Source organism: Pinus tabuliformis, chromosome J, assembly GCF_031772625.1.
Source record: "Pinus tabuliformis cultivar Carrire ecotype Pingquan chromosome J, CPIR1, whole genome shotgun sequence".
Lineage (NCBI taxonomy): Eukaryota > Viridiplantae > Streptophyta > Pinopsida > Pinales > Pinaceae > Pinus > Pinus tabuliformis.
Window position 1 is genome coordinate 605,840,362 of NC_142295.1, and position 11,769 is coordinate 605,852,130.

The window sequence follows — 11,769 nt, forward strand, 5'->3', positions numbered from 1 at the left end:
AATTTGCAGGGTGATAAAGATGAAAATGACATTTCAATTTCATGGCATAGAGGCATCAAGAACAGATGTATAGTTTCTTAAATCAGTTGAAAAATAGTGTATATATTTTGGAAGATCCTTTTGAAAAGTTCCTAGAGTCAACAATGGAAATCAAGTATTTCCTTATCTTTTCATTTGTTGACAAATTTCTATTGGGTTTTAGAATCTCAGTTTTGATCACAAACAAGCTAATGCAGCAAAATCCACCAATGTATATCATGCTTGAATGGTTGCATTGGCTATTTCATTTTACCTAACCAACAGTTGGACAGTTGATTAGAGTAAGTAGGTAGGATTTCAGTTTGATTAAATTCAATTTTTCAGTAGCAAGTTTATTTCAGATCAGATTTCAGTGCAGCATGTTTCAGATTTCAGTTTGCAGAAAAGGTTAATATTTTCAGTCACGGAGATTATACAACAAAGCATGTGCAGGCTTGGGATCAGCGCAATGGATGAAGCCACTAGTTGATGGTGTTCTTAACATCTCACAAGGAGATGCCATCCCCAAGTGGAGCCATTGTTAGGTTCCTATAATAATAGGGATCATAATTTTGAATTGACTATGTTAAGTCTTGTAATATTGTACATACCTTTGCTTTTCTGCAAATGTTTTCCCATATTAAAAAATGTAAAGAGGGTATGTCCTAAAAGTATAATCAAAGGACAAAAAGAAATGAAGATCAAAAAAGAATATTAAATATGAACCTCACCAAAAAGAGATAAAAATATATCATGAAAGTATGCACATTCAAATGCCACTCCTTTCAATTTACTTTTTGCAAATAATATTGTGTGCAGCTTGTCAAAATGCCACAATCCATGGTGATCAAACAATTTAATCTTGATTCATTCATGATTTAAATTTCATGCTGATAGATAGAGAATAAAGATCTAGCCAAACTGTTTAATCTTGGCAGACAGTAGTTAGGTAGAGAATGACAATGAGCTCATCAGTTTAATCTGAGCCATTGGACGTTATAAGATTATAATTAGATAGTTTTCTTATAAAAAGAAAATAAAAGGGTCAGCAAGCTCAAATGCACCTAATAAATGAAGAGAAAGTGTTACGATAAGTAAAGGGTAGGTAGAAGCAGTTTTCACAAGGCATGGAGAGAATCAGTTGGCTCATTTCATATAACTTACTCCCTTCCAAACTCATTTTCCCTTGAAAAATCACCCCTACCCCTCCATTTGACTATTCGCCCCTTATTAGTTTCCATTTTCCCTTAAAACCCACAAAAACCCTTTATCCTAAGTTTGAATAATGTATCGGGCCCCATTCAAAAACCCTCCCTGATACCCTTTTAAACATAACCCTTACATTATTCATACAATAATCCCGCTTTATATATTTAAACCCCCCCACTTTATAAATCTCGACCCTCGCTAAACCTTTGAAATATATTTAAACCACCGCATTATTTATCCCTGGGCCCTACCAACCACACCCTGACTCATCCCTTGCAACTCCGTCGTGCGATAACCCTCCGATCTCCCACCTCCAGATTTGACAGCCCACATCCATATCGCGTGCTCTCATCATCTGACAGTTAAAATCCCAAAAGCACGCGAGATTTGTGGTTTTGCCTGAGCACCCTTTTTCTATGTGGCAACCCCACGTTATATCGCGTGCTCTCAAAAAATACCACCCTCCACTCAAAAGCGGTGCGATATGCCACAAAACCACCTCCCATTCCACAACAGCCCCCTCAGAAGACCAACCTCCAACTGTCTCCTCCTGCTCGAAAGCCTCCTCCGACTGCTTCACTATGTATCCCTGGAAACCCTATCATCCATTGTTGTGCGGTAAACCATCTAACCACACCTACAAAATGTGAAAAATCATAGAGATTTTACAATATGAAATTCCGCCATTCCCTTACCTCTGTTTAAAATGAATAAATGAAAAGCCTTTTCCAAATAGAATTAAGCCATCCATAGTCCAGACTCCATCCACAGACATCTCAGTTCAATAAAGCCATTAATTGTCTTCCCCATACACCTATTCTTTATTAATGATTGTTTTATTTTGCAGGTGATTAGCAGAATGGGAGCTTGGACAAACAGTTTTGATACTAGTTCCAAAACCTATTTACTCCAAGATTCACAATGAAATGTATTCAAAGACTTTATTCAGAAGGAAAAGACAATTATCACAAAGAAAGAAGAAATCATTTACACAGAGGTAGTAATGGTTAAAACAGAGATAAATCCCACAAAGTAAAAAAGAGAAATATATATATAATCCCTATTTTTACCCCTAACTTCACCAAACCCTATTAATATAAAGTTTTGGACTTTATATTAATTTCTCTGCGCAAACCTAGACTATTTCTTCCCCTTGCAAAGTCAACCAATGGCCCACCCCACACTAAGAATTAAGCCCCCTTCATTTTTATTTGCCTCGATATTCGCAAAAATAAATGAACCATTAAAATTCCATACTATTTTGGTTTTGAATCTTATAAATGTTATGGGAATATAGGGTGGATTAAGTTCAAGTGAAATACATAGATATGAGAATGCGGTAACATTTTAGAGCTACGGGTGAAATCATACTTGAGGTAAAATTACATAGGTACATGCAATATGAGACTAAGGTTGTGGAATGAGATTCAAAGGTAAAATGGTTTTACAATGACACATGAAATAAAATTCACAGATGCCATGAATTTATCAAAGGAAAATTTCACACGAAATTAATGTACAGGAGAGTAAAGATAACATTCATGTAAATGCACTGCAAGAGAGAAGATTAAGGTGAAAATAATTTACAAATTAAGGTGAAATTAATTTACAGGCATGGAATAAGTTAATGTGCTGAAATTGGAGGGCATCTAAGGGTATGGCGACTTAGGGTTTCTATATAACTTGCAACGGCAGACCTAAGTAGACTTATGTAATACTATCATACCACCAGCAATATGAAAGGTAGCACACGACAAGAAGCAGCGCGAGCAACATGAATACCCCCCAGGGGGAGGATGCTGTGCCTCCCCCCAACGCAAATGATTCTCCTCAGAGGCATGAGGAAGGAACTAGTTCAGCTGATCAAAATGGAGATAGAGAGAAGATAGATCCACAAGATGCCAAGGCCAACGACAGGGAGAACCCCCAGGTCACCTGAAACACCTGTAGAATGGTTGCTACTGAACGCCCGAAAAAAGATCTCCCAAGTCATCGGATCAATGCTCAGATCCAGTACATGAGAGATCATGCATTGATAGGCAAATTCATAGGTATGTGGCCAACAGAGAAAGCGCTGCATGGCTGGATAGCAGCGAAGTGGAAGCCGAAAGGACACATAACGCTGCAGCTAGGACCTAAAGGGTTCTTCACGGCCATCTTTAACTGCTTGGAGGACCGAAACAGAGTACTAGATGGCGGCCCCTATTTTTTCAACACAGTTGGCCTATATTTGAGGGGATGGGTGGAGCGCTTTAATCCAGACAAAGAAGATCTCAGCTGGGCGCCAGTCTAGATCCGTCTCTACTCACTCCCAATGGAATACTGGGACGAAGAGACATTACAAACCATAGGAAATGGTCTCAGTGAATTTTTCAAAACGGCAGAGGAAACAAAACTCCGAAGATATACCTCCTTCGCTTTCATTTGCGTTTATATGCACCTTAGCAAGGCACTTCCAGATGCGGTAAGTATTTTTCATGACGATGTTGAATGGGTTCAGTTAATTGATTATGAACATGTGCCGTTCAGATGCAGGAGATGCCATGCACTGGGTCACCTGTTTCGGGACTATCCTCTAAACCAGAAACCCTCGAATACCATTGCCTCTAAGGAGCCAGATCTAACTGGCTTCACTAAAGTTGCCAATCATAGGAAAAATGACAAGAAACCTGCTACAATCCCTAGGAAGCTTCAAGCCATTTCATCAAAACCCTCTATGAGCAACAGTTTTGAAGTGTTAGCCCGACAAGAAATACACAACCCTGAGCCCCTTGTCCCATCTGAGAAGGATCCCATGATGAACAAACAACCTGCACATTCTGATCTCAAAAAAATCCCAGAAGAACCATTACCCACAGATCCTTCCTCCACGGCTCTGCGCACAGTCCCAACCTGGTACTCGCAAGGAATGGAGGTAGACAACTCGCAGCCTGACCTTTCCAGGGCAACAGAAACAACAGAAGACATAAGTGATACACAACATATGGAAGAAGAACCAGAAAGCATAGACATTGGGGATTTGGACATTCTTGGTCTAGAGCAGGCATGCAAAACAAAAAATTATGATAAAATCCTAGAGCAACAGTTGGAGAATCTGGAAGTAATTCTCTCTAGAGCTCAAAGGCAAAAATCCCTAGGTATTCAAACTGGAGGTCTGTGGGATGGGAAAATCATAATCAAAGATAACAAAAAGAGAGGGAGGAAAACGGATCTTCAATAAACCATCTGCATTGGGGAAATGCTAGTGGAGTCAAGCAGGTACTCCGAGCTCACAAAGTATTACAACTCTCTCTCCAACCTTCCATCATGAAGCTAATCTCATGGAACATCAGGGGGCTCAATAGCCCTTGGAAATGCAGACTAATTAAGAACATGATAAAGCAAGAGAAACCCCAAATTCTCTTTCTGCAAGAAAGTAAATGCAACTCCATCTCTCTAGATCGAATTGCTGCAAAAGTCTGGCCGGGTAGTATAGCAGCAGTAGTAGATGATTTTGGTGCCTCAGGAGGCTTGGCAATCATCTGGGATGCATGCACCATCGAGCTCAACAACATTCATGCAAACAAGCATTTCCTTCAAGCTACTTTCCACATTACAGGCACTAGTATACATGGTCACATAACCAATGTATATTTTCCCCAGGAAGTTATGCATAAGGTAGAACTTCTGAATACCCTTTCCTCAATCAATACTGATAGGTCTCATCCGCTCTGGATCACTGGGGGCGACTTCAACATGATAACCAAGATGGAAGAAAAGCGAGGAGGAAGGAATAAGCTGGACAAGGAAAGTAACAATCTAAAAGATTACATTCAAAGCAATTGGCTTATTGACATTCCATTCAACAATGGCCTTTTTACCTGGAATAACAAAAGAGCTGGTTCACACCAAATTGTGTCTCGCCTGGACAGATTCCTAATCTCTGACAACGCAATCCACTTAGGGGGAGACCTTTCAGCTTCAATCCTACCGCTGACAGGCTCAGACCATTGGCCAATTTCTCTCCAATGGTCTCGACCAGGCAATGCTACCTGCAGGCCATTTCGCTTCGAGGCTTTTTGGATGACACATCCGGATTTTGTCAATCTGGTAAATTCGGAATGGATCAACTTCTCTTCACCAAATGGTACAAGCATGTTCAAATTTCAGCAGAAGCTTAAATACCTCAAGAGTAAAATAAAACAATGGAACCATTCTTCGTTTGGTAACATTTTCCAGGCTCAGACTGCTCTAGATCAAGAGATGAAACAGTTGCAGCAACGGATCATCACAGAGGGAAGATCAGAGGAACTTTCGGAACAGGAAAAGTCTCTTGAAACTCAGATCTTAGAGAGGGCCAAACAAGAAGAAATTCTCTGAAGGAAAAAATCGAGAATTAGGTGGCTAAAGGAAAGGGAAAAAATACAAAATTTTTTCATGGTTCCACTATCCAACACCGAATGAATAACAATATTACTCACATCCAAAATGAGCGGGGGGTAAAAGTGGAAAAACATGAAGAAATCGAGCTCGAACTTCTCAACTACTTTAAGCAAGCTCATCAAGAACCACAGGTGGACAGAATGCAAGCTATAGCAAAAATCACAGAGAACATCCCCAAACTCATCACAGAAGAGCACAACTAGCTCTTACTCAGGCCAGTTGAATTACAGGAAGTGGAAAATGCAGTTCATCAACTGAAAGAAGGCAAGGCGCAGGGGCCAGACGGATTTACCTCTAACTTTTTCCATAATTTCTGGGAGCTAATTAAATTGGAAATTTGCATATTATTGAGGAAGCAAGAACCATGAAGTGGATGCTTCCAGCTATGAATGCCACATACATAGCCCTTATCCCAAAGGAAGCTCATTCTAACACCCCTGACAAATTTTGGCCCATTGCCCTGTGCAACATCATCTACAAGATAGTTTCCAAAATCGTAGCTTCAAGACTTAAATTGCTACTACCACTTCTCATTTGCCGGAGCAATCAGGATATGTAGAATGCAAGCATATTACAAACGACATAATCCTCACTCACGAAATCATCCACTCCCTGAAGCACTCCAAGAAATCAGGTATGCTACTTAAATTGACCTCTCAAAAGCCTTTGACAGTTTAAGTTGGATGTATATTCAAAAGACCCTATCTGCCTTTGGTTTCTCCCCAAATTGGATTTGCTGGGTCATGAGTCTCATCTCTTCCTATTTTTTCTCAATTTTGATCAATGGTATCCCCTCATCTCCTTTCCAGCCTTCCCTAGGTATCAGATAGGGGGACCCTCTTCCCCCTTCTTCTTTGTGTTAATGGCGGAAGGTCTGCGTCGCAGTATTAAAGCCACTCTGTTTTCCCATAAACTAAGAGGCCTGTCATTTCCTAACACTCCAGCCTTCACTCATTAGCAATTTGTGGATGACAATATGCTTTTTTGTCACCCTTCAGTCCAGGAAACTCAACAATTCAATTCACTATTGACGGACTTTTCGGAGACCTCTAGCGCAAAGATAAACAAGGCCAAATCTCAAATCTTCTTTTTTCATACCCCCGCTATCACCCAAGCTTCTATAGCTCGTATTCTTGGATTCTCAATTTCTGTTCTCCCTTCCAAGTATCTTGGCACTCCTATGACTGACTCAGCTATGAAACACTCCTCTTGGAGAATGCTCTTAGAAAAACTGGAGGCTCGATTATCTTCCTAGACTCATAGGGCTCTCAATATGTCCAGTCGCCTTGTCTTAATCAAGGCGGTTCTGCAATCCATGCTGCTGTATCTCTTCTCGATCCTAGCTGCACCCAAATGGGTTCTCAAAGAGATCAAACGCCTACAGAGATCCTTCCTATGGGGCAACTCAGATCAAAAACGCAAATGGGCCCTAGTCAATTGGGACACAGTTTTCCTGCCAAAGCTTGCTGGTGGAATGGGTCTGAGGGATCCTTACCACAACAATATGGCTATGGGCACCTGCATCTGGTGGAAATGGCTTACTATGCCATCCACCCCTTGGGCATCCCTATGGACTGCAAAGTATGCCAACAGTCGACCCACCGAAGAATTAATCCGAATTTCAGAAGTCAACCCAGGTTCTCTAATCTGGAATGCGGCCAAGCAACACAAGCTCTTAATTCAGCAGCATAGCTTCTGGGAAGTGAAGGACGGCAATACAACAAGGTTCTAGGATGACTCTTGGCATCAACAACCCAAACTAAACGATTTGATCTTACCTCATCAAATTCCGAAATAGGAAATGCAAACCTATAATACTGTCAAGCACTTCTGGCTTCCTTCCACATTGCAAGGGCATAGGAAATGGTGTAGCATGGACCACATAATAAGATAGGGAATGGACTCAGCTCAACATATTCTCAGTACTGAATTAGCAAATACTGAATTAGCAAAGAGAAGAATAAAATACTCAGAGGAAAAGGATATTCTTATATGGGGATATGAAGAAAAAGGATCCTTCATAACTAGGGAGGCCTATCACATCATCATGAAGGAACACATTGTCAAGGACCCCCTTTGGAACAAAATATGGGACCCCAAGATTTGGCCGAAAGTCTCGACCTTTCCTTGGCTCTTATGTCACAATAAAATCCTTACTTGGGACAATCTCAGGAAGAGGAGCTTCCAAGGCCCCTCCATCTGTCCCAACTGCAAGCAAGAAGAGGAAACCACTCAGCATCTTATGAACTCTTGTCCATTAGCGCACAAGCTTTGGGAAAAGGTCATATTTAGATGCCAAAAGGATGGAAGGACACAAGGAGATATAGTTTCCATTGTTTGCAACTGGGCAAGGAACCCATTCAAGAGCAAGTTGTTAAACTCCTTATGGAAGCTTATACCAGGTTTTCTCATGTGGACACTATGGAAGGAGAGAAAGTGGAGAATCTTCAAGGACCAATCTATGCCCTTGGAATCTCTATGGAAGATAGTATGTCAAAATATCAAGGAAACACTACTTCTTCAAACATGGTCTAAGGAAGACTTTCCCTCTCTCTCGTTGGAACGAACCATATGCACAAATTGGCATTTGCAGTGGAACCAAGAAATGATAATGAACAGAAAAACTCAAGAAAGAAGCAGGACACCAAATAAGTGGATTCCTCCTCCCTATCACATGTTCCAGCTCAACTTTGATGGAGCCTCGAAAGGAAATCTAGGAAAGGTTGGATTTGGAGGAATATTTAGATATCATAAGGGAACTCCTATTATAACCTACTTAGGCTCAACTGGATGGGACACCAACAACTCAGTAGAGTTAGAAGGATTATGGCAGGGACTCATTATAGCCCAAAAATAGGGTATATTCCTGCTTGTTATAGAGGGAGACTCACAAATTCTCATAAATATGGTCACCAAAATGCTGCAGGGAACAACCTCAAGTAAGGTGAGCAACAGCTGGAGAATGGAGAGTTGACTAAAACATATCAAAATCTGGCTCTCCTCCCACAAAGCGATCAATCTCAAGCACATACGCCAGGAGGGAAACAAAGTAGCTAACCTATTGGAAAATATAGGAGTGGAAAGCGGAACATATCTCCATACAGGTACACTCTCTACTCTAGTAACTGAACAATAGATGCTAGAATATTAGGAATTGGTAAAGAATGAAATGGCTCAAGACGAAGAAGCGCACCCGGAGGCGAGTGATATCCAAGAAAATTAATGGCCACCCAACGAACCACCGGGGATCGTAGACTGGGCAGACCAAAGGGCAAGGCCTTTACATATAGAAATATGTGATTTCGATCAGATCGCATCGCAATATCGCATCAGCAGAAACCAAGGGGCGGAGCCTTTACTTATAGCAATATGCGATTGCGATCAGATTGCATTGCAATATCGCATCGGCGGAAACCAAGGGGTAGAGCCTTTACATATAGCAATATGCGATTGCGATCAGATCACATTGCAATATCACATTGGTGGAAACTAAGGGGCAGAGCCTTTACTTATAGCAATATGCGATTGCGATCAGATCACATCGCAAAATTGCATCGGCAGAAACCAAGGGGCAGAGCCTTTACATATAGCAATATGCGATTGCGATCAGATCGCATCACAATATCGCATCGGCGGAAACCAAGGGGTGGAGCCGTTACACCTTCATATGTGCGATGCGATGATGCAGACCCGATGGTATTCTAAATATTATTTGATAATATTTGTTTTTGCTGTTTGTATGATTGACCAGTGGGTCTGTCATTTTGTTGTCGCTTCTGGTGGTGCTGTGTTGAATCTTTTTCAGGGTTTTGCTTCAAAACATGGACCCGAGTCCTATGTATGGGTTTCCTTTGGTGACAGTCCCGAGATATATGATTGGTATTTTTCCATGTCAAACTGGTTTTCCCAATCTGGGGCAGTGACATTCTTGATGAACTCTAGCAACAGCGTTGAGGCGGGACCTCGGTGTAATTATTATTTTGTTTTTATTAATAGAATTAGCCTTACATAGAAAAAAAAGAAAAAAATTACAGGCATGGTGAAATCAATTTACAAACATGCTGAAATCAATTTACAGGTATAAAATCATGTTGCAGGTAAAAGTAAAATAGTAAAGTGAGAATACTCCTCCAACCATACAAATCAACACATGGTTTTGCAAAACCATCCAGGTATTCTACAAGGGTAAAAGGAATTTACATGCAAGATAAAATGAATTTACAGAGGAAGGAGTAATAGGAACAAAACTACACATGGTTTTGTGAATTCATGGAAAGAGAAAACAAAACCACAGATTGGAAACAACACATGGTTTTGTAGAAATTTAATTATAAATTTCATTTAAAATATTTTGGAAATATTATTCATATATATATATATTATTATATATTTTCCAAAATATTTTGTGACACTAATGGATGATAAAACAACAGGGTAGTCACAGGATCAGCCATCAGTGAGGGAAGTCTTAGATTATCAAGTTAGAGGATCAACAAGTAGTTGAGTGAATTACTAAGAAAAAGAGAGATACATCTGCATCTTCTAGTTCATCTACCAGCACAACCACAAATTTGGGTCCACATCCTACCTGCTCCCACTTCCACAACAACAACATTTGCACAACACATTCCACCAGAACTATTAATCTGCAACAGTTAGAGATTTTTAGTTCATCTATAGTATAAAAATGTCATGTCTATTAGAGACAACATTTATTGTAAACAGTTTGTAAATTTTGTATAAATACTTCTGCTTTTGAAGTATTAAAGGTGTGGATTTCTGAACATTTTTATAGGTGAACTCATCTACAACCTGAGGGTTTACTATACTTTTTCAGTTAACAAACAAGGCAAATAATAGAAGCATTTCTTTACAGGATTCATGTGTTGAGCCACTTCAATGAAGTATATTTCAATTGTTCATGTTCTTTTCTAAAGTATTCCATAAACTTGAATGTTTTCTAAATTTGAATGGTATAACATGAATGTTATTGTAGAAATTGTTTAAGTACACTCTACTCTTACTGTTATATATTTCTATGTTTTCTTCTGATATCCGGATATGAGAATCCTTAATTTATCTCCCATCCCAGTTGACCTCTTTCACTTCCTTGATTATCCGGTTTAAGGAATCCTTAATTGCTCCTTGATCCCGATTGAAAATCATTTCACCATTCCAACCTTGACATTTGATATTGCTCAACTACCTTTCTCTATTACACTGCTTTTATAATTTGTTTTTGTTCTTTTTTCTTGATATATTGACTCCATAGACCAATGGAAAATAGATAGTCATCTATCCATCTAAATCAGTAATTCCACCAACAACTCAAATCAAAACCAAATCAAGCTTACATAACTAGCCTAAAATCAATTAAAACAACAAAGTTAAATCATTAAGAGAGAGCCCTCTCTGAGCATTAGGAAGGCTAGATCCTAATCTCCAAAGTAGGTTTGTGGTTATCTCGATGATTTATTTCTTTAGCCTTGAGAAAATTATGGAGTGATAACACGTACTACATAAGGAAATGTGGTTGAAATCTTCAGTGAGTTGTTTAAACTGGTACTAGATATGAGCACTTTGATATGTTTTTTTATCTTCAAAGAGAAACCTGAATTGATGGATATGATCCTCTTAGGAAAGAGTCAGGGTTGATTGAGGACACTAATCTATGCTCTTCCACCCTATCTAAGCTCCCAATGTGAGTAATTGAGCCTTAAAGCTACTGGGGTTCAGGGAACTCTAGACAATAGGATAGTCTTTGATCCTTACCTATTGGTAAGTCATATCCTTCCTATTGTCTCTCTTTGGTATTGAAATATTATACCCCAATTATCATCTAGTTTCCCACCCATCTGGCCAATGGGTGTTGACTACTTCAGTTAGGCATGACCATTTATGGTAAGTGGCATCCTGATCAAGTTATAGATGCAGGTGTTCTACCACTTAATCATTGGGGTCAAGATAGGAATATAAAATGATAAAATAGGATAGGCACAATCCTTACCCCTCATGGTAAGTGGCATCCCTCCCATTTTCTATGTATTTCAGGTGGTAGCAGAGGCTCCCCAATGGAAATTCTCCTGGTTGGAAGCAAAGGCTCCTCACTGGCGATTCTTC

At 39.8% G+C, this 11,769-nt stretch overlaps 1 protein-coding gene across 1 annotated transcript; it reads left to right on the forward strand.

Moving 5' to 3' along the window:
* Positions 1-4,599: 4,599 nt before the first annotated feature.
* Positions 4,600-5,586, forward strand: LOC149228421 (uncharacterized). Its single transcript, XM_089380774.1, has one exon. The coding sequence runs from the start codon at positions 4,600-4,602 to the stop codon at positions 5,584-5,586; it is 987 nt and encodes a 328-aa protein (XP_089236900.1).
* The last annotated feature ends 6,183 nt before the right edge of the window (positions 5,587-11,769 follow it).